Source organism: Solea solea, chromosome 14 (assembly GCF_958295425.1).
Source record: "Solea solea chromosome 14, fSolSol10.1, whole genome shotgun sequence".
NCBI lineage: Eukaryota > Metazoa > Chordata > Actinopteri > Pleuronectiformes > Soleidae > Solea > Solea solea.
The window spans coordinates 3,036,952-3,064,560 of record NC_081147.1 but is presented as its reverse complement, the minus strand read 5'-3'; the positions used below and the strand labels follow the sequence as shown (position 1 = coordinate 3,064,560).

The 27,609-nt window shown below is 40.9% G+C and overlaps 4 protein-coding genes across 4 annotated transcripts; 3 read left to right on the top strand and 1 right to left on the bottom strand.

Moving 5' to 3' along the window:
* Positions 1 to 149: 149 nt before the first annotated feature.
* On the bottom strand, positions 150 to 5,243 carry leprotl1 (leptin receptor overlapping transcript like 1). Its single transcript, XM_058649109.1, has 4 exons — positions 5,045 to 5,243; positions 3,403 to 3,478; positions 1,865 to 2,051; positions 150 to 1,452 (listed from the first exon to the last, which is right to left on the bottom strand). Exons 1-4 carry the CDS (start codon positions 5,058 to 5,060, stop codon positions 1,336 to 1,338), a joined length of 396 nt encoding a protein of 131 aa, XP_058505092.1. The 5' UTR covers positions 5,061 to 5,243; the 3' UTR covers positions 150 to 1,335.
* A 435-nt stretch (positions 5,244 to 5,678) lies between these two features.
* On the top strand, positions 5,679 to 14,623 carry srp72 (signal recognition particle 72). Its single transcript, XM_058649077.1, has 20 exons — positions 5,679 to 5,800; positions 6,330 to 6,446; positions 7,966 to 8,086; positions 8,451 to 8,571; positions 8,995 to 9,138; positions 9,238 to 9,349; positions 9,431 to 9,462; positions 9,790 to 9,914; positions 10,095 to 10,152; positions 10,866 to 10,997; positions 11,093 to 11,221; positions 11,333 to 11,405; positions 11,556 to 11,620; positions 11,858 to 11,953; positions 12,068 to 12,171; positions 12,324 to 12,401; positions 12,528 to 12,665; positions 12,757 to 12,800; positions 13,341 to 13,500; positions 14,252 to 14,623. The coding sequence occupies exons 1-20, from the start codon at positions 5,701 to 5,703 to the stop codon at positions 14,430 to 14,432; spliced, it is 2,130 nt and encodes a 709-aa protein (XP_058505060.1). The 5' UTR covers positions 5,679 to 5,700; the 3' UTR covers positions 14,433 to 14,623.
* Positions 14,624 to 17,174: 2,551 nt separating this feature from the next.
* LOC131472186 (snRNA-activating protein complex subunit 1-like) lies at positions 17,175 to 18,448 on the top strand. Its single transcript, XM_058649093.1, has one exon. It carries the CDS (start codon positions 17,196 to 17,198, stop codon positions 18,300 to 18,302), a length of 1,107 nt encoding a protein of 368 aa, XP_058505076.1. The 5' UTR covers positions 17,175 to 17,195; the 3' UTR covers positions 18,303 to 18,448.
* A 452-nt stretch (positions 18,449 to 18,900) lies between these two features.
* Positions 18,901 to 23,149, top strand: arl9 (ADP-ribosylation factor-like 9). The gene is made up of 4 exons (XM_058649100.1): positions 18,901 to 19,330; positions 20,450 to 20,627; positions 20,715 to 20,890; positions 21,677 to 23,149. Exons 1-4 carry the CDS (start codon positions 19,022 to 19,024, stop codon positions 21,851 to 21,853), a joined length of 840 nt encoding a protein of 279 aa, XP_058505083.1. The 5' UTR covers positions 18,901 to 19,021; the 3' UTR covers positions 21,854 to 23,149.
* Positions 23,150 to 27,609: the final 4,460 nt, after the last annotated feature.

Below are 27,609 nucleotides of genomic sequence, written 5' to 3'. Positions count from 1 at the left end.
GAGAACATTATTCCTAAACATCATTTTCCAAAGAAAAGAAAACAAAAGGAGAAAAAACGCAGTTAAACTTAACAGCAAAACGGATCCATCGCGCAAAACCAAAACTTGACTGAGGAACTTAACTTTAAAATGAAAAGTAAAACAGGAAAACCCTGGAAATGCTGGTGTGACGAAACACGGCGGCGCGAGCAATCGATCGATCTGGAACTTATGTGTTTAACGAACTGTGGACTCTTACTTTGAAAGAGTCAGAGCAGACTAGTAGTCACATTTACAAGCTTAAGGCTTGTTAGCAGCTGACCGGGCCTTTTTTTATAAGCAGCCCCGGCTCTTACTTTAGCTTGGCTGCTGTCCTCGGGCTAATCCCGTGCTAGCCTGGCAGCTACTACAAACCTTTAATGCTTTCTTGACCTGACAGTGCAAGGCTAACCCCAACTATCAGATGTACAGAAGAAATAACAGAGAATATGCTGCCTGCATCCCAGAGGCCCGACAAAAAAAAACCTCTGAAGTGACAGCGAAAACTAACACTTTTTATCCTTTTTATGCAATGAGAGTGAGAAAGAAAGGTCACATCTCTGGAAATATAGCAGATTTAAATTACATTTACACATTTGAAGGGGTCTAAAAGACGTGCATGGCTGATGGCAGTTCTTTCACACACACACACACACACACACCGGCTTGTTTGCCAAGTTTCACAGCTTAGTGCTCGTAGCGTTGAGAGAACAAAAATCTACACTCTACCAGCTGAATTTGTACACTTTCGACAGACACATCCAGGCTATGAAGTCCGTGTCCAACGAAGAGGGAGCTTTTTCATAAAAGAGACTAAGTCTAAGACTTAACATCAGTTTCCTGCTGATTAACTTTCACGTCTAACATCTGAGCTCTACACGTCAGAAAAGCTTCTTCACAGCATTTTGAGAGCATCAAATCATCAGGAAGAAGAAAGCCATATTAGCCCTGTCCTTTTAGTCAGATCACATGTTTTGATTGGATTTTTTGTTCATTTCAATGCTCATAATAGAAGCTCACTAACACAGACGTCAAATAAGCAAGACTCAAAATGAGGAAAAGTCCAGCTGAGGATCAGTAGTTTTCATCCCACTAATGTCAGTTTAACAAAATGCAGGCAGTAGAAATAAAGATTAAAAAAAAATCAAATAAAAAGAACAATGTATTGCACTGGTTTGGAGTGAGTCTATTGATGGGTGGTGGTGGTGGTCGTCATATAAATAGCAACAACAATAACCAAACAGCAATACCATAATAATCATAATAATAACGCTAATAAAAACAGTTCAGACTAAGGTGTTCTCTCCCTCTGCTGCTTTACCACTGCTGCCAGCTGAAGTCGTCGTTGGATCCGAAGATGAGGAAGAAGCCCAGGATGGTCCCGAAGATGACTAGGTTACCTGTTAGCACGAGCGCACACGCCCCCCATTCGATCTGTGTCAACAACGACGACAACAACAGTTAAACGCTCGATAGTTTACTACTGCATCTGTCAGTTTCTCTGCATTAGATCGGATTTGAAAGTTTTTCAGCTTCTTAAATCTGAGTATTTTCTGCTTTCTTTGCTCCATATCACAAAGAAATCATTAAAACGGATTCATTTTGTGTTTGTGGACAAAACAAGACATCATTTCAAGGTTTGGGAAAACCGTCTTCAAACATGTTTCGGACCAAACTTTTCATCGATGAAACTTGGGGTTCCCACACAAAGTTCCATGTCTTAATTTAAAAAGTATTCACTTAAAAAGCAATAAAAGCAATGAATAAAATAGTATAAATTCCGATTTATACTAGGGATCCGTTTGGTGACTCTATTTATCTCCAAGGCAAAGCGAAACTAACTTACAACTTCAGCTCTGGCGAAGACTATGGGCAGACCGAAGGCTGAGATGACGATGCCCGTCGTGAGGAAGATGGCCAGCTCTCTGCAGGCGTTACTGGCCGAGTCTGTGTCGTCCACCACCCTCCGCGAGATGCAGTAAGGGATGGGAGAGAGGATGTAGAAGAAGAGGAGGAACAGTGGCCAGTATTTGCTGCGGAGACAGAAAAAGGAAATACCATATCCATCAATAGTTTCTTGGGATTAAGACATAAACAGTTATTACAAATTCAGCCATTGTTGTTTTGATCAAACGATGTAATTATCAGGACACTGATTTACCAGTTAAAAACTGAAACTAAGCACATATTAAATAGAAACCGGTTCAATTGTTTTGGGAAACACGCCCAGTATATTAAAGTAAGTACTACTACTTTTGCGTTATTAAGCAAGAGACATATGCCCGCCCTGCCGTAACAGAAAAATAGAATACTTTGACAGATTGGATTAGTTTACAGTCTGAGTGTGATGGACATAAATTGTGTTCTTTTGCCCTAATAATGATAAAAATAATCCACAAAAAGGTCAGATTGGGAGTCTCTTTGTTGCATTTAGTGTTGGCCTTAACTAATGTTATGTCTTTAATTAAATTAATTTATTTTCCTGGATTTCCTTGGATGTGCAACAGGCTGTAATAGTGTGGTCCTGTGAAGGCAGGGATCCTCAACAAGCCTGGGTCTACTACACCTAATACTGGTTCACTCAGTGCTGGCTACTGGACCACAGAGCTATAATGTGGTGACAGCAAATGTCCATTCTCTGTAGAAAAACCTCTCTGCCACTCCCAACAACACATTTTCACTGTTGAGTGTTTCTCTGCTGCAGCAGAAGCCACAAGACATTTTGTGGATATGGAAGCGAATTTGCTTCTCGTCCTGCAAAACACTACTTATATTTCTGTTTTGTTGGGTTTAATGTTGCATATTGTTGCTTTCTATGTTGGAGGGTGTCGACAACAGGATTACCAAGAGATGAAACAGGGAAATAAGAAATCCGTTTGTTACTGAATTTGATCATTTTTCACAACAGCATTTCTCGGTAAAGGATGAGTTTCATTTTACATGATGTGATATCCAAATGTACTTAAGTTTCACTTTCAGTCCTGCTCTCTATCTATATATATACTCTCTCTCCTTTCTTCTTTTTGCAACGCATTCATCATTAAATAAGCTTATCTTGTGATGAAGGTGCAGCTGAGTTTTCACAGGTATCTGCAGTGAATCTTGCAATGAATCTCTGCAACTTAACAGTGGGATTTGGAGATGTGAAGCCTCCAATGTGTGAAGACACTGAAAAAATCATTGCGTCAGTAAAGCAGGAGATAAAAATCATCATGATCATTAAAGAGAAGATCATTTAAAGGAGACTGAGTTCAAGGGTGCATTCACTCTTATTTATAGCTGTGAACCAGTGACTTGATCTCCCATGCTGCATGCACCAAACGTGAACAGTATCCTTAATAACAGACACAGTAGGATTACATGTTGTGTGACAGTGGTACTTACTCGTACACGGGGAGGGCACATCCGAGCATGAGGAACATGAGGCCAATGGCCCCTCCGAAGGACAGGCTGATGAGAGCTGCAGGACAGACGGACACACAGAAAAAGAGAATGATCAGCAAGGATCAGATTTTGCCAGTACAGCAGCGAACGCTGGGATGGTAGTCTTGGACACAACCGTCACCCAAGGTGCAAGTGTGCAAATCACAAACATGTCCATATTGTCCTTGTTGTTAAACGTTAATAAAGCAGCTGTTGGGGTGAATGCTGTGTATGATCATCATACTTTAAAATAACTTTGAGGAAATGCTTTAGCTTTAAGGGTAAACAACTGGACTTAGCAAGTTTGTTTAAGACATTTGACCATTGCTTTTTGAGAGGTGAAAGATCTTTACGAAACTGAAATCCAATTGACAGCCTTTAAAGGTCCACTGTGTGCAAATGAGTGATATCCAATGGTGAGACTGCAGAGTACAACAAACATTTATCCTATTCCCAAGCACACTAGGGAAACGATGGTGGCTTCAGCCAACCAGAAAGAATGCAAACACTCTAACACAACTCTCTCCACTTTATCACTCGCCTATTCTGTCTGCCAATTCCTCCTTCTTCTAACCGTGCCGCTTAGTGGTAAACCACAAAACCAAACAATGGAGGAACTTTGGTGTTCAAACCTAATTGGTTTTTCACAAGAAGTTGCCCAGTATTATATCCTCACTTCCTTTCTTTGGTTTGCTGGATAGTACGTTTGCATGTTAGGCCGGGCCAGAGTTCAGATGAGTTTTCAAACCTGCCCAAATGAAACAGACTTTCGAGAAAATGGACTCTGGTCCGTTTAAAGCAGACCAAACAGCTCTGAAAGTGCGATTCAAAATACAGTACTGCACGCTCAGTTTATTTCAGGCTGCTGTAGAAATAAGGCAGCACACACTAAAATACACAAAAAGGTTTTAATAAGGCTAGAGAAACAAACTTATTTTTTATTTTGAACACTTATACAAACATAGTTATGGGTAACTGATTCAATTTTCTGCCAATAAACGCTCCTACAAATGTTACACACTGGACCTTTAACACACAGAGGACCCACTGATACTGTGCTTTAGTGGTTTCTCTCACTGAGCCTGAATAATCACAGCAGCAGCAGGGCCCCTGGCTACTGTGGCAATCATGTGATGAATCTGCTGGTTTCACATGTTATAACAGCGTACTTCGCAGTCCAATAATGTAAACTACTATGAATACATGTTAAATTACACAACGCAGTAGGTGGATGTGTTTTTTAACTGAATCCACATGCACAGCATCTCGATCACAGACTTAGCATCACAACAATAATAACTACTACGTTTTCCTCCGCTAACAGGATCAGCGTCAACTGAGGCTGCAGTGTTCGACGTTGCGTGGCGACTAACTCCTAATAATTAATGCGTAATTGTTTATAACGCAGCTAATCAAATGAGGTTATCCAGTTAGCGTATGCTAATGACTTGTACTGGCCCCGCAGCTAGCTAGTACAGTTAGCTCCTGGGACGTAATAACGCATCAATTTAATCTCCGCGCTGTTTTTTTGCGCAGGTACACGAGCCGAATCTGAGTTCAGACTCTTTTAATTTAAGGTACAACACAGTGAAAAATGGCTAACCTTTAATCCCGGCCATTTCTCTTGGACAAAAGCCCGACGTACAGCCGCGGTGAGTGACAACAGTGCCCCCTTCTTCCCACGGCCCGGAGTCCGAGTCCAGCACCGCGAGCCCCGATGCCTTCACGTGTTGCAGCTAAAAACGGAATTATGTGTACTTATGCTAAGAAGACGTTCCAGGAAAACGCTGTTTTTATTGTAACATTTAACGTGTGGAATCCTGAGTCATTGTTTATAACTTTACTATACTTATTTTTCCGCACTTTACTGACTTATAACCCAGTATTCCGCCGTTTTCAATTGCTTCCTCCTCATACATCGCTCACGACATTCCTGTTGTGACTTTGAAATATCGCTACTTTCTGCCTTTATTAACTTTTTTTCGACCTTTGATCTGCAAATTGGAGTGCCGGCAACGCCGTGAGGCTTCCACACCTACCTTTCCGTGGAATTCCGTGTTACACTTTTGCGGCACCGTGCTGCGTTTTAATTGGACCATGAAGGCAGCATTTGCCTGCGTCATCGCTCAATTAAAAAATAAGATTATTTCAACATGCCAATTATTATGTATGTAAGGGACATGAATTCACCCTCATATTCTCACCTGTGGTCAGTTAGTTCAATTCCAACCTGCATGTCTTTTTTCGGGTTTTGGGAGGATGCCAGAGAACCCGGACAGAATCCACAAACACGCTGGACAAACATGCAAACTCCACAGGATAAGACCCTCAGCAGAATTATCTACAACTACACGTACAGGTGAGATAGTGTACATGTCAAATTATAAATAGAGAACACGAAATTGGACGGAATGATTCATGTTTGGCTTATTTTAGTCAAATCGTAATGTATGTAGGCAAAATGTATGAACAGCATTGTTAAAAACCAGCAATATTTACGTGCTTTTTGAAATCAAATTCAAAACTTTTATTTAAATAATTCCATTTAAATTATTTTATATTGTTGTAAATCGTGTTTCCATATTTGTTTGTGCCGAATTGTCGTATCGCAAAATGTTATCACAGAATGCTCAAATACCTTACAGTGTTGTAAATGAGAAGTTTAAATAAATAAATTAATTAAAAAAAGAAATTCTAACCGGGTTTCGAAACCGGTGATGCTCTAAATGTGAGGCAACAATGCTAGCCATCATCTTACCGTGTGACCATCCATTTTTATGAACACTGAAATCATTTTACCAATATTCGGGTTTTGTAGTATTTTGATTTTATTTTGTGTTTATTCTCACTGATCCGGATGTGAACCTATGCTACTTCCGCTTATCCAGGAGCCCATTCGGCCAAGATGGCGAGCGGAGGAGTGTCCGTGGCTTCGCTGTGGACCGAAGTGAACCGCTGCGGGCAAAATGGAGACTTCACGAGAGCCCTGAAAGCTTTGTCAAAAAGTAGGAATCAATTCTTGTCAACTTTACTCCGAAAAATGACCAACGGGAGCGGTTAAAGGCGAACATACTGCGCGTGTGCGGGTGTCGCAGGGCCAGCTGTTAGCGTGTGGCTATGCTAGCGGCTGTTCAACAGCGTCTTGCCACATTTTTACAAACGTCGGCGAAGCTTTAATGACCAAACTGCTGCTTACAGACGAGCACCTAACTGACGTGACGCCACATATAGAATATTGTTGTATGGGATCGATGTGTTATAAAGAATTGATTAGGTGCCACACAGCTGTGCCGTTCTTTTCCAATCACTGACGTGTCCCTAGCATGACAGCTTGCTAACTTCTCATGGTTGGCAGCTGATCGGCTTTCAGTCAGCTGCAGAAACCGCTATACTTCTCCTTTAAGGAAATATGCAGCACGATACTAAGCAATGGTGATTTAATAGGTTGAACACTCTTTTACAACACACCTTCATGTTTGTGAGATCTTGTATGGGAAACTCGAAAAAAGGAGTATTCGTCTTCTTTTGCGTCTAGACCAGTTGTCTGCAACCTTGAGTATCAGAAGAGCAATTTTTCACCCGTCTCCACTCAGTAGAGCTGCAACTAACGATTATTTTCATAATCCAATAATCTGTCCATTGTTTTCACGATTAATCGAGTAATCATTTGGTCCATAAAGTATCAGAAAATGTTGGTCTGTGTTTGTCAAACCTGGAAATAATGAGGTTCTCAAATGTCTTGTTCACAAACCAAAATGATTAACTTTTAATGATTTCTTTGTTATATGGAGCAAAGAAACGAAGAAAATATTCACATTTAAGAAGCTAAAACAATAAGAAATATTGTTTTAATCATGAAAAAAGCTTATGTTTAATGGTCTAGACCCTTGGTTCACAAATTGGTTTGGTAGGGGTGGGTCAAAACATTGATTTGGTGATATATCTTAGTCCTTCCTTGTGCTATGCTATAATCGATACACCAGAAAAAATATTGATATATTAAATGAACACATTAGAAGGGAACTTTCTTAATCCCTTAATGTGAGGTGAAAAAGCTTTACGTATTTTAATGTCCGAAAACGGCGATGAATCATCACCAAATTTCTCATGGACACCTCTAGCCATGCCCACTTTCACCAAGTGGAAACCCCAATATTATTGATACTGTCTGCTTTTACAGAGAAAATGCTTAACGTAGCTTAAAGATCCACAGATACCCCATAATATTGGGGTTTTGGCTTTGAGGTGAACGTGGACATAACTTGAGATGTCCATGAGAAATTTTGTGGTGATTGATGGCTGTTTTCAGACATTAAGCTTCTAGCTAAGCGATTGCATTCCCCAAGTCTGAGTTCCAACAAAATATGCGAAACCCACAGAATCTGTTACCCAAACCACATTTAATTCCAGTGTTGAGTGAATTTCAGAAAATCCGATTATCGTTTTGAATTTTGTATTTAGTTTTTTAATGTATTTTTGCACAGCAGATTTTCTACAATGTGTGTGTTCTCTCTTCTGTCATAGTTTTGCATGAAAACAGAGAAGACGTGACAGCTCTTCAGTGTAAAATAGTTTGCCATGTCCAGAATGGCAGCTTCAAGGAGGCCCTGAATGTCATGAACACTCATTCAAAAGTGCTCGGCAGGTAAATTACAAGCTGTTATTTTTAAACATCTACCCTCTGCTAAGTCTAGTAATGGTTATTTTATATTGAGTTCCCTGCACATTCTTGTTCAGAATTTTGTAGTCGTGCAACAAAAGGAAACTAGTAGAACAACAGACATGAGACTGAAAACTTGACAGACCTGTATTAAGTTTTGTTATTAATATAATCTTATTGCATACCCTACACTCAAATGGGTTGAATACAGACGTGGACATGTTGTTAGTATTCCTGCAAGCCTTAAGTTTGTGATACAGTAGAGTAAACCAATAACAGTGTGAAAAAGCTTTGTTCCCATTGAAATAGATATAAATATTATTTATTTATTTATTTTTCCTTCCATCAGTGATATTGTGTTTGAGAAGGCGTACTGCGAGTACAGACTGAACAGAGTGGAAAGTGCCCTGAAGACCATTGAAAGTGCCCCAGAGCAAACCGACAAGCTAAAGGAGCTTTACGGTCAAGTGGTAAGGATCTTTGATGAGTAACCAAATTATTATAGAGCTTTGGCGCATTGTGAGTTTGCTCACAGTGCCATGTTGGCAGGGAAAAGCTCCTGGGAAAAACGGCACTAGCGCCACTTTGAAGCTGTGAGTGTTCATCGAGTGCTTCAGATCCGCAGAGATTGAGCAATACATCACACAACCTGACAATAAAAGCATGTATAAAAAAATAAGAAGATATTTAATTAGCATTGGAGTCGACATCCAGATTCACAGCTTCCTGGTTGCCACAATCAACTTTGTCAAATCAGCTACCTGAGCTCTATATCACTGTATGCAAGCGTTAAAAATCACCGAAATACATGATGTATTGTTTCCATTCATCCGTTATCAGATAACACAGAGACGTCAGCTGACGGGATTTGTTTCTGTCTTGTCATTTCACAGTTGTACAGACTCGAGCGCTACAACGAGTGCAAGTCTGTCTACACAGACCTGATCAGGAACTCTCAGGATGAGTACGAGGAGGAGAGGAAAACCAACCTGGCTGCTGTGGTGGCAGCGATGAGTCAGTGGGAGAAGGCTCCACTGGTAAAAACTGCACAAAGAATCATGCTAAATAGAATTGATATTCATCACACCTGGCCTCATGTTTGAGGATTATAATCCCTCCACACTTTCTCACTGCAGGAAGATCTAGGTCTCCCAGATTCAACATATGAGTTGTGTTACAACACTTCATGCGCTCTCATTGGCCAAGGACAACTGACGGAAGCCTATAATAAATTACGCCAGGCAGAAGGTGAGTCCCAGTCGTGCTCCTGTTTTTGTCAAGTCATTTTTGGGGTCATTTGTTGGTAACTTCTATTTTTTCTTTCTTCAGAGCTCTGCAGATTGTCACTGGCAGATGATTCAGTAAGTGTTAGCTTTGTAGCTTTCAGTAAGTGTTAGCTTTTTTGAAGAAGATTGGCATCATTGATTTAGGCACGTCCATTTTTGTGGAACCCCATTTAATATGGTAAAGTCTTTTGGAGGAATTGATCTTGTCAGGTCATTAATTTAATTTGATTCAAACTCTAGAGGTGCCAATAAAGGTATTAATCCTGTCATCAATCTGGCCACTAAAATTAGATTTAGATTAGAAATTAGTATTACTGAAATGATCTCAGGAAATTAGATAAGAGAAAAACACTGACATTCACATTGATCAAGGATAATATGTGTCATCCGTTTGTTCTTCAGGATGTAACTGAAGAGGACATCGAGTCGGAGTTGGCCGTCATCCACTCTCAGATGGCGTACGTCATGCAGTTGCAAGGTCGCACAGATGAGGCGCTGCAGCTCTATAACCAGGTCATCAAACTCAAGTAAGGCAGAAGTTTATAGTGTCAAACTTTTTCCCTAAAGAGATAATGGAATCACAAATGAGACAATAAGGGCTGAATTGTATTTCAGTTCAAAGTGTGTCTTGGATACGAAGGGGAAAGTGTCAACAGGCATCAAAATGACCTTCTGTATTTGTAAGCGAGTGTTTGATTCACTTTCAGGCCGTCCGATGTGGGGCTTCTTGCTGTGACTGCCAACAACATCATCACGATAAACAAGGTAAGTGGGTGGAAAGCTCGCCAACAATTACAGTACTTCTACTCACCTAATTAGATCAAAACATGAGAAGTTTCTCATCTGGTAAAAAAAAAGATCTGTCTCACCTGATCTATGCTTCTATTTTCTACCACTTTATGTTGAATTCCTTTTTTATGCCCCATATATTGATCCACACTGCAGCAGCAAAGTGTGCAGCAGCAGTTAGGGAACTAAAACTCTCGAGTGCTTTTATTTTGAAATTCTGTGACAACTGCTATAGACGTTTAAACTGTTTTTTCAGTCTTAATTGTTGCTGTTATAAAAAGAGGTGAGGGGTCAAAAACAACCACAAATGAGAACGGTCTCATTAGTTGCTGAGAGAGAACTAACGATCACACGTTGCACACACACATTCAGTGTGAAACCGCTTTCACAGATGTTAACAAGTCATTTCTGTGGGAGCATTGGAGCTGGAGATAAGCCAGACAGTGGAGTTTAGAGCAAAAATGTTTTATTTTCTTGCTTCATTCTGTTTTTGAATGAATTAAAGGCTATTTTTTCAAGTGATTAATTTGTTTTTTTTGCCTTAAAGATAGTGATAAAGTCTCGTCTCGTGAGCAGACTGTCCTCTCACACGACAACAAACTGGGAATTCACAATAAACCCCATTACTTCATTCTCAGCTGAACACTGCCAAGCCAATAAAACTTTTGTGGGTTGTTTTTTCCCCTCAGGACCAAAACGTCTTTGACTCAAAGAAAAAAGTGAAGCTCACGAATGCTGAAGGTGTCGAATACAAGCTGGCGAAGAAGCAGCTGCAGACCATCGACTTGAACAAAGCTCTGCTGGCCATGTACACAAATCAGGTTCGATGATAGAAGAGAAGCCAGCGTTGCAGTGATGCTTGATTCTTCCCAGAATGCCATCTTGAGGTATTTACATTGCTGCTTGTGATTTCCAGGCTGACCAGTGCAGGAAACTGTCATCCAGTCTTCAATCTCAGAACCCAGGTCACCCACGACCTGTCCTCATCCAGGTCGCTCAGCTGTGCAGGGAGAAGCAACATAGCAGAGCCATTGAGCTGCTTCAGGTAGGAAAGTGCAGTCGGCCATCGGGGGAACGTGAACATTTCCTGTCATAATTATGCTTTATAATAACTAATGGTGACACCGTGCTAACATTGCGTTCCTGTGTTTTCCAGCAATTCTCAGAACAGCATCCAGAGAGTGCGTCTGGCATCAAACTCACGATGGCACAACTCTATTTAATACAAGGTACTGACATGTTTTAACAAGAAATGTGATCAGATTCCCTCTACTCATTTTAGCCCTCGATATACTTTTAAAGAAGTCAGACAAATGAAAAGAATTAGATTTTTGTTACAGTGGCTGATGAACTGATGAAGAACCTTTTTTGTTTTTCAGCTCATGTAACAAAAGCCTGTGATGTTCTGAGATCCATTGAAGAGTTCAAGCACAAACCAGGGATGGTAAGTGGTTTTACACAAGTGCTCTGCTGTAACGTCTAAGGCAAACAAACCCCTGAAACTGTGTTATTAGTTGGATGGAGAGACCCCTAGTGGCAGGAATAACATACTGTGGGTTTACATTTTGCAGTGTTACGTCTAAAAATGTTTGTGACCCTGTAGCATCAGTAAACTGTCTGCAGCTCTCACATATGTCTAGACGTTGCTTGTGTCTGAACTGTGCAACGTTTGCCTCCTCAGGTTTCAGCTCTGGTAACGATGTACTCCCACGAAGAAGACATCGACGGTGCCATCGATGTCTTCAAACAAGCTATTGAACACTATCAGTCTGAACAGGTATGTGTAATAATGACTTTATACTACAAGCCAAACACCACGTGTTAGTTCCTGATCTCCTGGAACATGTTTCCACTGCTTAATGTTCTTTTTCTTTTGTTTCCCTCTCCGTAGCCCGGATCTGCTACACATTTGGCTCTTGTACGAGAAGCTGCCAACTTCAAACTGAAGTACGGGCGGAAAAAGGAAGCTATTAGTGATCTGGAGCAGCTGTGGAAGTGAGTCACTGCTCTGTCAAACAGTCCCAACACGTGTGCAGGATTTAGGACGAAAAGAAAATGCATGATGTGCTGCTTGAAGGAGCGGCTGGTTTTGCTTCTTGATATTACAGCATGCTTAATAATGGAATTATTTACCTATTTTCAAACAGGCGAAACACCAAGGACATCCACACACTGGCACAACTCATCTCAGCTTACTCCCTCGTGGACACAAATAAAGCCAAATCGTATCCTTTTTAATGTTTACTGTTTATTTTCTAAGTTGACGAACAGGAATTAATTTTCCCCCTTGATTGATCGTTGTAAGATATTACAAAGTTATGCAGAAATGATTCCTTAGCGTTCCTCTTCAGCCTCAGCAAACACCTACCTTCTGCAGACACCATGTCCTTCAACGTGGACGTGGACGAGCTGGAAAACTCGCACGGAGCCACGTACGTTAGGAAAAAAGCTGCTAAAGTCACGGGAGAGAATCTGCCTAAAGAACAAGGGTAACAACGCCGTTCATCTCTGCCACATCAGCTTTATGATCATTTTTTAAATGAATCGTCATCATTTTTACTCCTTTTTTTTTTTAAACAGCCAAGTTGAGATCGAGATCAAGAAGAAGAAGAAGAAAAAGAAAGGTAAATGTCATTTACTCACCTTAGAGTCAAACACTGGCTAAAATACAACTCAGGCTAATAGTGTTTAACTGTATCAAACTCCATATTAGTGTGAAAGTGAAGCATTTTGAAGATTTAAAACATAATTTACTTGTTTTATTTTCTTAGCAAATCAAAGGCAAAGCTTAAAAAAAAAACATCCTTTATGGCTGCAACTAACAACTTTCTCGATTAATTGATTAGTTGTTAAGTCAGAAAATGCTGAAAAGTGTTGACCAGTGTTAACCAAAATTCAAAACCAAAATAAGTCATTTTTTAATGCTTTTTTTGTGTAATATGGCACAAAGAAACCAGAAAATTCACGTTTAAGAAGCAGAAAAAAATGAGAATCGTTTAAATTATTAAAAAAAGACAGGACTAGATACATTTCTGACTCATGGATTATTATCTTAAGCTTTGTTTACACTTGATCTTTTCTGTATGTAGTTAATCCTGACGGAGTACAGACACCAGCTGAGCCGAATGTTGCCGCTCACTGATGCCTCTTCATCTTCATTTTAGGCAAACTACCCAAGAACTACGACTCTAAAATGACCCCCGACCCCGAGAGGTGGCTGCCCATGAAGGAGCGTACCTACTACAGAGGCAAGAAGAAAGGAAAGAAGAAGGACCAGATCGGAAAAGGCACACAGGGAGCGACGGCAGGAGCCTCATCTGAGCTGTGAGTAAACCCCACAGTCCTGTGCATGTGCTCGTCACCTGTGAGGAAGGAGAGATTGTCTGGCTCCAATTTCCTGTAATTGAAAATCTGATCATTAATTCCTCTAATGGAGGAAAAGGAGGCGAGATTGTCCTTTGTATGTTTCGCTGCCAATGAATCCTCGGGAGTTTTCCAGCTGCTGTGCAGGAGAAACTGCACGTGTGAATAAGAAATGACTCAGTCTCACCCCAAGGAAAGGATTATCTTAATCTCTTTAACACCAGGTGGTGTAAAGTTTGTTTTTAGAATGCTAAAAAAGCCTTTCAGTTTGTAAGATATTTAATCCATTTTCAAAATAATCAAGCAAGAAGCTTCCAGAGTTGAGATCTGGTTGGTGCTGTGTTGACTGGTCTGCAAACAGGCTTCTATTGGACAATAATAATAAAACAATATGTGCCGTACTTTAGTTACGCACATCTTCGGCTGCTTTAAGCGGATGAAGAGTTTCAAGCGGACCAGAGTTCTTGCTTGGTTCGCATCAAGGGTCTCGGACTGCGTTCACACTGACCCAAACGAACCGTACGAGGGATTAAAACGAAAAGCCCCAGGTTCGATTTAACCACACTTAAAGACCTAAAGAGGATAAAGTGGTAGACAATGACACATCTAAAAAATACAACTATCTAACCATGATTGTGAGAAAAAAGTATTTCATCTAGGTCTTTGAAGACTATCTCTGACTGGATTCTGGTTCTCGGTTCATTTTTTCCAGGGATGCCAGTAAGACGGCCAGCAGCCCGCCTACCTCCCCCAGACCAGGCTCTGCGTCTGGCTCGTCTGCGGCCGCTGGCAGCAGCGTGGCCCCGCCGCGGCAGCAGAAACCGGCTTCATCGGGGGCCACTCGCAAGAAGGCACCAGCGAAGAAGAAGAAGGGAGGGAAGGGAGGCTGGTAGTCAGTGGGAAGCAACATGTGAGGCAGAACAACATCATCATGAGAACATAAACTCTTTTTTTTTTCTTTTTTTTTCTTTTTTATGTTTCAGTGTTAATTTTAGTTTTGTTGTCGCCATTCATTTAAATTTGTAAACCCAAAATCTCCCCTTGAACTTTTTAAAGGACAGTTTGAATAAATCTTAAAACTGCTCTTCACAAGCTTATGATTTCTTAGAACGACGGGTTTTGGAGTTACAGCCGTAGAGGCGAGAGGAAATTACTTCATTTAAGAGACACATTTCAAGTTCTGGTTAAGTAGATAGCTTTGAATCCTAACAAACCCTGGCTTCCATTTTAACGCAGAAGCCTTCAGAGATTAAAATTCCAATCTTCATCCATCCATTTGCTTGTCCTATTCACCCTTACGGTCTCAGTTGAAACTAAACCCAAAGTACGCGGAAAAAGAACGCACTCCACACGGAGTTGCCGATTTCAATCAGGATTCCAACCAGAAATCGCCGCACCACCCTGCTTCTGCTTTTCCAACTTCATCCAGGAGAAAATGAATCATGTCACATTTTACCCGGTGCATTAAGAAACGCAGATCTCCACTGTTTACTGCAGCCTCATGCAAGAGCTGGTCTCTCCTCTACAGTCACAGATGGAGAACACGAGTCTGAGCTTCTTCATAATTGTTCAGGCTTCAGATGTTCACTGTCATATGTACCTGCACGCTCTGTGTCCGTGGAGAGCCACTCCACCTTTCTCGTACTTCAGTGAGCGTATGCGTCAAGTCTCTACTTTTCTACACGTGACGACTAAATCTCACATTCCATTCCAGTAACTGATTTCTCATAGAATTGTCCTCAGCTGTGTCACCTTGTATTCTCTGAGCACTGTGTTGTACATCTGTGGATACCAGTGGACTTCCTCACATAGTCTCAAGCAGGTTTATCGTCGTATCTGTTGTGTCTTCTGACTGAAAACAAGAGTGCGTCCACCATCTGGAGCGGAGAAGGGTTGTGCCGCAGGGAAAGCACACGTGCAGACTGTCCTTGAAGTGCTATGTCTTAAAATGACTGAGATTGAGTGACATCTAATGGTGAGACTGCGGAATGCAACCGTTTCACTCACCACTCCTTCCCAGAAAAAGCAGCAGGGGGGAACTACGGTGGCCTTCGCATACCAGAAAGGATGAAAGAAATCCTTTTCAACATCATTTGCATCGTAAGCTCCTGCATCAAAAAAGCAAAAGGCACAGTCATAACTTTTAGTACATATAAAAACCTAACTTTTTACATTTGTTTATGGTAGTGCATTCAGTTTCTGCCAATAAACCCTCTGAAATGTTACATACTGGACCTTTAAGCTGCTACACCAACAGCCTCCAGCTGAGCTTTTGAAGATGTTTGGTCTCTTTTTCACACTTAACTATCAGACAAGCTGTGTTTTCATCAAACACAGCAATCATCTCTTGTTTAATATCACTGTGTGCTTATTGTTTTTTTAATCATTAGCCGTGTTTATGTTGAAAAATGCATATTTTTCTACTAGCCACACACACACTTCTCTGCTTTTAAAACCATGAGTTCTACAGTAGCATCTTGCATTTTGTGATCACACTGTACGTCATGTTCCTACGCCGCTGTGTTAAACCTGTGATTTTGAGAAAGGATCGAGCTCATCGTGACGCAGTTAAAACTCATCGGTCACTTAAATAACCTTTCAGGACGACTGCTGCGTTTGTGATGTGACTAAAAAGTTCAGTTTTGGGAGATTTTGTCTTAAATCTTTCTCTGGATGAAGTAGTTTGGACGTCACACTTTGTTTTGTCTATACTGCGTCTCTTTTTAAACTGTCCCTGTACTTTCAATATGCTGACCGGCGACCTCTGGATGCATTGTTGAAGAATATTTATTTTTTTTAATCCCTGTGTTGGTCTAAATTCGAGAGCGAGAGAGACTTTAAATTGTTGATTTCACCGTCAGATGACTGAGTGCATGTTTTAGGAAACGAGGACAAAGACTATTTTGGCCAAACTCGTGTCCCGTTTTGTTAAGTCTTAATAAAAACCTTGACAACAGCGACAAAAGACTTTGTGTGTTTCTGACTTTTAACTGTATTTATGTAGCCCAAGCTAAAGATGTGTGTTTGTAATATTAACATAGATAGCATTGATTTCAGCTGAATTCATAAATTAGTTACTTACATTTTGGGGTTTCTTAAATAGGGGAAATGCAACAATTTCCAATTAGTACAAATAATGTGAGATACTCATTGAAGACTGAGAAAATAATAATTTTAAGCTTTTAAAATATAATGGAATAGTTAAAAAAAACCAAAAGCAGTAAAATAAGAGTTGCTTTTTAAAAAATGTAAAGGTCCAGCTGATTTTCACTTAGAACTGTTCGACACGAATATTAATGTCTTATTTCATTAAACGAGTTAAGATCTGCTGAGATATCTTATTTGCTTTGAATTATATTTGTTTATAAATATAAAACAAAAGAAAAATATGAGGAAAATCGTACTGTATAGTATGAGTCACGGTGCTTAAAAACAATGAAAATCAGAACAACATTCAACAGGAAAAAACTGTTAACACACATTGCACATTGGCTAATTGACATATTTAAACCCCACCCACTCGTAGACTCAGCTCTCGCCTGATTGGCTCACAGTGAGCCTCACCTGCATTGACTTTCCACTCCTCTGGGATTGTGAGGAGCAGTGTTTGCAGGGTTGAACTTGAAGCCTCGCGTTTGCTTGTCGTGGCGGACACGATGCCTCGCATGCGGCCCATTTATTCAGAATTGTTCTACGACCCCCTGACAGAAGATGTGGAGGAACTTCTCGCGCGGTTCCAGCGTGCTGACTCCGTGAGATACCAGCTGTTTTCATCCATTTGGAAGGAGATGGGCTTCTCGGACATCTTCATAGGTGAAATGAGCATAAGTGAGATGAAGAGGTTCAGCAGAGTGGCTCTGGCCACAGCCTTGAAGTACTTCATGCCGCCGTACAGCTACCAAATCAGAGTCGGAGGCCTGTATTTGTTGTTTGGTTTTTATCACACACAGCTCGTTATACCACCTGTAAAGATTCGACTCGCTCTGAAGGACTGGGACCCAGTTCAGAAGTTCTTGAAAGAGTCTGTGGACGCAGGCCACTACGACGTGGTTTACATCTATCGGAAGCTTGTCTCGGGTAAAGCCTTTCACTACGTCGCCATGCCACATTTCCTCACTTACGATAAGCAGAGAAAACCAAAGGTGGAGCCCGTGTGTGCGGAGTTTCTGAGCAGAACCACGGCAGTGCCGGACCTCCTCTCCTCTGACATCGTGGAGGAGCTGACCAACATCCAGGACAAGTATGAGAACCTGAAGGAGGCCACAGTGGAGGTCAGCTGCCACGTCACCATGACCCACCGAGACGTCGCGTCCCGCCTCATTGACTGCATGTCAGAGTTCATCAAATGGCAGCAGAAGGTTTTCCCTCAGAACAGCAAGGACAAGAACACTCAAGATGAAGCGGAGAAACCAGGTGTGGAGGAGTCCAACAAAAACAGCAGCAGCAGCAGGGCCAGACTCCTCTCCTCCATCAAGAGCAAGAGCTACAGCAACTTCCAAGAGGCATCCAGGTCCCGCAGGCACCGCCAGCCTGAGCCGGTGGACTCGTCCAGCTCAGGAGCAGAGCAACTTCAGGAGTTTGCGGTTGTCAAAAGGAAGGGGAGGCCTCCATCTCTGCGAGCCCGCACCACAGAGAGCCTCAGGGTGGTGCAGGAGGAGGACAATCTCCAGACCTGGCTCCTGAGTGCTCCTGAGGGACAGGAGAAGATCCCAATGAAGAGGATCAACCAGCCTCTACCGTACAGAGCAAGACAGGATGGGTGACATTCAGGGTTTGTTGAAGTTCAGGCACTTTTAATTTGATACGGAGTTGAATTTGAGTTGATTTGTTTGAATTATGTGTTTGTTTAGTTACTGCGTTGACAGTATTTGACTCTTTAATTTGTGAATAAATGCACTGGTCTGCTTGTAATTCTGTCTCACATTTATTATTCTTACTTCCAAATGCCTATATATTTGAGTTGGACTCAAATGTTTCAAACCTAAACATTTGTTTTTACCTCATTCCTTTGGATTACACATACACTCATCACAGGGGATCATCCCAGTGAAAAAGTTTTCAATATTTTTAGATCTAGATTATTTACATATACCAGTAATGTATTATATAATATTACCCTTTATAGTATTTAAGGCCTTTAATTTAGTTTTAAGGAGAAGAGATCCAAATCACACGTTAAGAAAAGCGACAGAGACACGGTAGGAACTCAAATCGTTATTGTGAGTTGCAGTGACAGCTGGCGGTCAAACTGTGGCACTGCATCAACAAAGAGGCGCTCACTTTATCCCGGAAGTAGGCTTTGAAGAAGTTCCTCGTGAACTTCCTGTGTGCGCTTTAATCCACTTGTTGAGCAGTAGAAGAAGAAGAAGAAGAAGAAGCACGAGAGGAGGCGAACATTAAAGTTCAGACTTTATAAACACGCTTATATAAAAAATAATGCCCGTGTAACTGGGTTTTAAAGTGAAGCCGCCAGCTGAGCACCATGGTCGGTTTGAGAGAAACCGGTTTCCTCGGCGCCTCCGTCGCTCTGGCGGCAGGAGTCGCTTATCTTATCTGGAATTACGCGTCCTCCTCCGGGCAGAAGAAGACGGGGAGCCGGCGGTCCGGAGAGAACGACACCAGTTCCACACGAAAAGAAGATAATAGGAGGAAAAAAGAGGAAGAAGAGAAGAGAGTCGTAGAGGAGGAGGAAGAGCTAACCGAGCAGACTGCCGTTGTAACTGCTGCTACTGCTGCTGTTACTGCTGCTGCTGCTGCTGTTACTGCGACTAAAGAACCTACACTTTCACAGGTAAACGGTGTTTTTACTGTACTGAAGGTGGTGAGAGGGAGAGAGATAGAAACAGAGACCTGTTGGACCTGCTAACAGGGGCGGGTTGTTGTACAATGCGGCCAACGGCACTGTCATGCAAACCCCCCCCTCACCACCATTTTGTGGCTGTTATGATGCAGTCGGAATTTCTGAGTTCCTAGTTGGAAGTTTTAACTGGAACACGCCCCCTGAGGTCGGATTTCCAAAGCCCCGCCCCACACTAGAGTATACTTGGCCGGATTTCGGTCTGATCTGGCTCTTCCGACAGTCGTCGCTGTTTTCTGATTTTTGGCTGATTTGAACAGATTATCTGGCCAAATTATCCTCTAGTGTGAGGGATTAACAAACACGATTTACACCAGAGTCTTTCCGATTTTAAATCAGCATTATAAAACATGTTTGAGAGCAAGGTCACCGGGAAACGGATGTTGCATACTTTTGTTTAAAACTGTTTCTTGTACAAGCCGACGTTGGTTCCCTCTTTTCAGTCATGACTTCATCAAATATCAGCACAAAACATCACACACACAACAGCTATTAACTGACAACGCCAACAGCCTGTTTACATTCTGAAGTCACGTTAAATCACGTGAGTTTGGAATCTCCTCCCTAAATTTGTTTGATTAAACGCCATGTGTATGGTCCTGCGTCTTGGATTGCCTAGTCTGTGCTTTCTCGGGGTTAAAACATTGGAAAGCGGTTGTGTCTGTGGTCTCTCACGTCCACAAAGTGTCAGAAACCTCCACACAAACCGAAATGAATTAGTTTGAATGATTTCCTTTTTCTATTTGGAGCCAAGAAACCAGAAAATCCACATTTGAGAAGCTAAAAACTCAGAGAACCTGTTTTAATTATTACGAAATGGGAAAAAGATGACAATAATTATTTATAGTCTGCGTTGAAAACTTGACGTTTGGGCAGATTTGTCCTCACAAGCTCTGTTAATTACCTGCAAACTGGTTTTGCTAAGCATTTTTCCCCCATTAATGAAACTGTTGTTTACATCATGATAAGTCGGAGTATTGCTTATGATATGTTTATAATCCTCGTGAAACAACACCCAGCTCTAATCTGCTTAATCTTTGTCTTTTGCTGCAGTCCCAGCATGTGCAGCCTAGGGGGACCCAGGTTCTGGTTCTGGGTCTGGAAGGAGCCGGTAAATCCAGTCTGCTGCACTGTCTGGCCACGGGCAGCCTGGAGCTGGACCTACAGCCGACGCAGGGCCTCAACGCCGTCTCCATCAACAGAGAGGACATGCACCTCGAGTTACTAGAAAGTAAGTGTGGACTTCTGAGCTCAAAAACACCTGAGCACAGTCACAGGAGACAAAGATGGTGAATGTGGTGTTTTCTGTGTTTGTCAGTCGGAGGTAAAGAGGAGCTGCGGCCGTACTGGCAGAAATACATGTCCAGGGCTCTTCTGCTCGTCTTTGTGGTCGACTCGTCCGACGCGCAGCTCTTCCCGGTTGCTAAGGAACATCTCCACGAGCTGTTGGCCTCTGACCCCTGCCTGCCTTTAATGGTGCTGGCCAACAAGCAGGTGAGCGTGACAATGAAAACACTCCACATGATTCCCGACAAAAGCCTGCCAGCCTCTTATCCTCAAATAGCCTGGTTCAGTTTTTTCAAATGGGCTTCAATTAACAGTCATTATAGGAATAATGTTTTATTTAATAACTTCTATGGCTGCAACTAACGGTTGTTTTCGTAATCGATTCATTTTTTGGTTATTTTCTTGAATAATCGAGTTGACATTAAATGACATTAAAGTCTGAGCTGTGGAGCAAAGAAACCAGAAAATATTCACATGGAAGAAGAATGAATTAAGTAATCGATTAATAAATGAATAATCGCTGCAGCCCTAATTATTTGTATTAAAAAAGCCAGGAAAAGCACATAAGATAACAAAAAACAAACAAAAATAGTGCAAAAAAAGAAGTCATTTTCTTGGTCTGTGTGTAAAAATGATTACTTTAAGTATCAATCGCAATTATCCGATCAGTTATTTCAGCTGTAGTGTATGGATTGGGTTACATGGATAATTTCTCTGTTTTTATTGAGCAGCATCATTTCAATATGCCTGTTCTTGTTGTCTTCGAGGATCTGGTCTTTAAAAAAAACCATTCATTTCCCCTGATTCCCAGGAAAATTGTCTCATTTGCTTTAAGTAATAAAGAAAACTAAATTTTCTCACTCGATTCATTAGAAATGAACATTGTCATTGAGAAATATTTTTGGATACCGTTGTTGTTGAACACTGTGTTAATAATGCTGACATTCAGTCCAACACAAAACGACTCATCGTTTTTGTTCCTCGTGTTTCCAGGATCTGCCGGGCGCCTGCAGCATCACCGACCTCCACGACGCGCTGTCCCTGTCCGAGGTCGGAAACCGCAAGATCTTCCTCATCGGTGCCCACCTGAAAAAGGGGGAGGCGGAGCTTAGCGCAGGTGTTCAGGATGCTCGCGAACTGATCATGCAGATGGTTTGTGAGGGCAGATAAATCCCTGGTTACAGTCTTTAACTACTTTAATCCTGTGTTTTCTTTGCACTTTATTGTTGTCATCGCCAGTTTGGTAAAAAAAAAATATGATATTTGTGAGAAAATTTTACAGTTGGGGATTAAAGAACAAAAAATGTATTTAATTTTTGCCCCTTTTCATGATATTTAGACAATTCTCATGTTACTTTTCAATCTTAAAGTCTTAATATCAATAAGTGATGATACCTGTGAACCTGTTAGCCGCTTTATCACCAGCAAAGTACTAACCTTTTAATCACAGCACACTTTATAATCTATAATGTCTTTATAATTTGGACTGATACTCATCCACAGAATACGTAATACCTCGAGAAAAGACCTGAATCTGCTCAAGATCTTCATGAGGAAATGAATATATCAACCTCAGATCCTAATTGAGGTACGTTATGGTCTGTGCGACTTCAATTCCGTCATATACGGACAAATACGCGCTCACCTCCATTTTGATCTAAAAGTCGCTGAGAGCAGCTTTAAGGAAAAAAAGCAGGCGTTTAAACCAGTGGGACTTTGATTCTGACAGGAAACACTACTTCATCATGTCGATTGTTTTATTGTGAGTGTTGGTTTACGGCTTTAATAAGAGTTCATAACGTGTTTTGATACGTTTTTCAAAACCTTGATATTTGATGTCATTTATTTTTCTACTTGGTAGAAATTCAGTGTCTGTAAAGTTGTGGGACAAAGCTTTCACGTGAACACTTTTTCTGAATTATGTTAAAATGTGAAAGAGCATTTTATTCTCAACATTGTCTAAAGCCAAAACCAGTTCCATTTTAAAGTATTATGTGAAAACAATCCCTCACAGTCTTACTGTCCAATTATAATTTAGACCGTTACAGTTTTTTTGTTTGCGTTTGGATCACTTTGTAAACCCATCGCGCTCCCACACCAAATTCCATAGAGAAAACCAGCGATTTTACATCACAGCACACAGGAGTTGTTGATCCACTGCTGCCTCCATCACAAAGTTCAAATGAGTGGTTTTTGTGAATTCTGTGTTTGAAATCCTTCATTTTGATTAACGTCAGTGACACAAACTGACCAGAGGTGGCAGCAGTAGAGCAGCAACTCCTGTGTCCCTGAGAGCTAAAAACGCTGTTTTTCTCAATGGACTTTGGTGTGTAAGAATGCAAACTTTAGGTTCTGTTATTATATTATTTGAAGGTGTGCTGAACCATGTAGCTAGAGGGAAACAAGTTTTCAAGCTTTGTACTGTAAATACAGTTTTTCACATTTAAATAAAAATGTCTCCAGTCAGCGGTTGTGTTGTTTTCCTTTGTGTTTGTCTGTATCTATCAGAACAGTCCAATAATTGACCGTGTTGTCACTCTGTCCGCACACATTCACTGTACGTCTGATTAAAATGCACTCGGCAGCCGTAGCAGTCTGTCCTGACCTCATCGTATCACTTTCAAAGCGCTGTCTTCGGAAGTCTTGAGATGCCCAGATGGGTGTTTTAAATGATGCAGACTCCAGTTTCAAGGAGTCCTCGGGTGCAGCGTTGGTTACTAGGGACTCCTGGCTCCATAGCAACAGCAGGAGATTAGTGTGACACTTGCCTGCCCAGAAGCATCGCAGCAGGTCAGGATGGAGTCTGACAGACGAGGTAAATTTCACACTTCTCGCGTCATAATATGGTCTTAATATTTACATTCTCTTCATGTGTTGTTTTTTTTTAAATTTCAGCAGGTGTCCAGTCCAGTTTCGGTCCGTCACACAGGTGAAGTCAATCAAGCTTCTTATATTTTCAGATACAGACACTTAGTGAGTTGGTGTAAAAATAAGATTTTTTTGTGAACAAATTCAAGGAAAAATCAATGTAACAAAGGAGAAGAGGTATTTCACATCTGTACAACTGCTTTAGGAGTGCTAGTTTTTTCTGTTTTAGTTTATCTATTTATTTTTCAGTAATATTGCAAATAGTTCAGATTTAAGTATATTATTGATTATATTTGCGTCTTTTATCTGCTCTTTATTCGGATTAGTCAAAATAAAAAATAATTAATTCAAGCATCACATCAGCAAAACATCACTGACAGGGAAAATACAAAGAAAAACTGATTTTAGCCACTTAAGTAAAGCATAAAAAATATGCCTACTTAAAGTCTACGATGTCTTATGTCATATTTCTGTCACTTGATCTCACCGTTTAAGAGATTTTTGACAGAAAACCTGGTGATCATGAGCTACTCACTCTCCTGCACCAAAGTCCATAGAGAAAATCAGCGATTTTCGCTCACAGGGACACAGGAGCCTCAGGTCTATTGACGCCTTGTTTTTCAGGTTTGTGTCACTTAGGTAAAACCAAATTAAATATTTCTAACACTGAAGTCACAAAATGACACTTTTGTACTTAATAATGGAGGCAACAGTGGATCGGCAACTCCTGTGTGCTGTGATGTAAAATCGCTGGTTTTCTCTATGGACTTTGGTGCAGGGACGTTGGCGGGTTTGGAAAGTGACACAAACTTCAGTTTCCAGTCAGACAATGCCGCCCCCTGGTGAGATAAAGTGGTGAATACATTCTTAAAATATTGTTAAAGGTGAGGATTTTGTGAAGTGGATTAAATCAGTTTTATTTCATGTGTTTGTCGCTTTAACCAGTCAACATCCAGCATACACCAACCGAGGGAATACAGTATATTTTGGGAGAATGGTGTTTGACGCAGACAAATCTCTCAACAGTTGTGTCTTTGCATTTGATTAGTGGCCACGGTGAAGTCATGAGCAGGATCAGGTTTTTCAGATGTTAAAAAACCCTCAACGCACACACACACACAAACGTAAAACCCACACAGTGATTGCACATTCATTCCCTGTGGACCCAGAGGGCCTGGAATACACTTGTGTGTGTGTGTGTAATGCTGATTTGAGTAAATATTGTGTGGTGGTTTTCTTTTCATTTCGTAGGATCTTGGAGCTGGCACAGCACAAAACCTCAAAAACCATCTGGGCCACGGCTCCTCGGTGAGACGCTCGAGTCATGTGAACATTCCTTCCTACGCATGAAACAAAACAAGCGCACTTTTGTGACACCGCGGGAAGGATCACAAAGGCCTCGGCCCGTTACGTGTTTGAGGTTTTCGGGCAAGTTGTCCTCCAGCTGTTACATCATATTACATTAGAGTTTAGTTTGGTCACTGATGGAGTGGGAGCCAGTTTTCTCTGTGGTTTCGCTGTTTCTTCCTGTTTCTTCCTGTTGTGCAGTTTTCTATAAACCAACATAATTAAAGATGGCTGCTTTGATGAGGTCACAGCCTTAGAATGACAAATTATTTAAAGGACAGAAAAGATAGAGAGTGGCTGTTCAACTGTCTTGGGGTGACAGGACTGATGTGTAGGAGTTTTCTAACGCCAGGAGGTGGCAGTAATGCAATGTCACGGACGCAAGCTGCTGTTAAACCCCAAAGAAGAAGAAAAGACCTCAAAAATGAGAAATCCTTTATATTTATACATATATATATATATACATATATATATAAAATGTATATATGATGTATATGTGTGATTATTCATACTAAGTGTATTTTAAAGTGTGTCTGTATGCGGTACGGACTCATTTTAAACACAAAAACAGATTTTTGCAACCTAACAAAAAGGCTGATTTAATCAGATCTATGCCTGACTAAGTCTATGACATCTTAAGACTATGTTCATAACTTCATCTTGCAGGAAAAATGCCTTTTCTGACTGGAAATGTAAGATTGCAATCTGCTCAGTCTCCCACACCAAAGTCCATTGAGTAAATCAGTGTTTTTAGCTCACAAGGACGCAGGAGCCGTTGGTCCACTGCTGCCTCGTTTGTTGAGTTTGTGTCACTCAAGTAAATCCAAATGAACAATTTCAAACACATAAGTCCCAAAATGACACATTTGAACTCTGTGAAGGAGGCAGCAGTGGATAAGCAACCCCTGTGAACCCGCTGTGATGTGAAATTTACTTTTTTTTAATGGACTTTGGTTTAGGGAGCGTAGCCGGTGACAAAGTGACACATAAAAGTTTATTTTCCTGTTAGAAAACATTGTGTAACAGCAAAATAAACTGGAAAACACAAGATATAATTGGGTAAAATTGGTTTACTTGTGTCCTCACTGACACACTATGTTTTCATTGTAAGGTTTTAGTCAAAGTTCGTTCTAAATATGTGTTTTGAATTTAAATATTCAAATTTGAGGGGTTCTATTTTGGTCAGGTGGGTGAAAAAAGATTTGACCCCAAAACAGTTTGGGTAAAATCAACAGTTTATGTAGCAATAAGAGTATTCTTGGTTGTTATTGCACACCATTTCAAAATAAAAGCGTCGATATCTAGTTCACAAAAAAATACACATTTATGATGTGAAATGAATCTATGAATAATAAAAACTGACAGAAATGAAATAGAATCAAAGGTTAAATGTAGACAATTGTACTTAAAACACAAAACAAGCGTATATATAATTTAATGTTGAACGTAATGCTTTTAATAATGTGATAGTTTAAATGAACATGAGTTTGAATGCTCATGTGGTTTGTTTATTTTTGTCTCATTTATGTTCCATTTGATCCACTTGTTATAGTCATTGTTTAGTTTTTGTTGTTGTTGTGGCAGACTTGTGGAAACTTAAATAAAACATTGACTTTTTTAAAGGAAATAACCAAAGACAGACATTTGGCAAGTTCACAACACATGGAAACTTTTGATTTGACGTATTATTCCTTGTTTTGTCCACTATTTTTTGCTTTTCCTTCACTGGAAACTTTCTACATTTTCCCCATCGATCAGTGATCCGGAGTGGCCCATCCCCACTTCAGCACTCGGAGCCGTTCCAAGTGCAAGAATCCAATACCTGTCCAAGCACAAAAGAGACTTCTCAGCAAGGGAGGGCCACGGGAGGTGAGTGCAGCCACCGCCAACATTATTGATGACTCTAATCAAAAAAGCATGAGAGTGAAAGCTGTTAGAGCAAACACACACACACACACACACCTACATTTGTGAAACTGTTTGCAGAAACTGGACGGTGATAAATGCCGTGATGCTCTTTGGCACAGACTTGATTGAGGAAACAAAACAGTAAAGTGATGTTCAGGACTGACGCCAACTGAGCCGGTCCTTACACTCCATCCCCCTCCACCCGAGGCTTTTATTTTGATAATGCTCGTTCTTTCCTGACTCAGCCGTCACATTAAAAGCCCAGAAACGTGCAGCATAATTCAATCACGCGCACACACAGGAAGTGCAGCTGCCAGTTAAAGGATAATAAAACGGAAAATAATACAATTTTCTTGGAAAACAGTCATTGATGACGACGTCAATGACAGCGGTGATTCCCAAACACGTGTTTGTGAGGTCCAAAATGCTTACAAACCTGTCTCTGTGAGGACATTTTGACCTTTTGGGCCCCACAGAATGCATTTATGGGTGTCCTCATTAAGGTATAAAAACAAGTTTGTGTGTATGTATGTTCCAGGTATTACTCATGTTGTGGGGACCTAAATGGGTCCACAGTCACATTATGGGGACAAAGGTCAAGTACGCGTAACGTAAATTATTATATAGAGTAAGTCTCCAGGAAATGAGCTCCATTTCTGCAAAGAAATGAGATGAACTGTATTAATAATGATATACACTGCACAATATCAACATTTAATTCAGCCATTTTTAAATATTTGTTGATCTTTTTCAGTCACAACTCCATTGTTCCGCCACTTCCTTCTAACACCACGACTATTGTG

Bases quoted from the DNA above. Each gene is read 5' to 3' on its own strand.
- LOC131472186 (XM_058649093.1), top strand. From the start codon at position 17,196: ATGCCTCGCATGCGGCCCATTTATTCAGAATTGTTCTACGACCCCCTG.
- arl9 (XM_058649100.1), top strand. From the start codon at position 19,022: ATGGTCGGTTTGAGAGAAACCGGTTTCCTCGGCGCCTCCGTCGCTCTG. The intron at 19,331-20,449 runs GTAAACGGTGTT...CTTTTGCTGCAG, and splicing joins AAGAACCTACACTTTCACAG to TCCCAGCATGTGCAGCCTAG. The intron at 20,891-21,676 runs GTGAGCGTGACA...TCGTGTTTCCAG, and splicing joins TGGTGCTGGCCAACAAGCAG to GATCTGCCGGGCGCCTGCAG.
- leprotl1 (XM_058649109.1), bottom strand. The intron at 2,052-3,402 runs GTAAGTACCACT...CTGTCTCCGCAG, and splicing joins TGTGCCCTCCCCGTGTACGA to CAAATACTGGCCACTGTTCC. The intron at 1,453-1,864 runs GTAAGTTAGTTT...TTGTTGACACAG, and splicing joins TCTTCGCCAGAGCTGAAGTT to ATCGAATGGGGGGCGTGTGC.
- srp72 (XM_058649077.1), top strand. From the start codon at position 5,701: ATGCCAGAGAACCCGGACAGAATCCACAAACACGCTGGACAAACATGC. The intron at 5,801-6,329 runs GTGAGATAGTGT...CCGCTTATCCAG, and splicing joins ATCTACAACTACACGTACAG to GAGCCCATTCGGCCAAGATG. The intron at 12,172-12,323 runs GTGAGTCACTGC...ATTTTCAAACAG, and splicing joins GATCTGGAGCAGCTGTGGAA to GCGAAACACCAAGGACATCC.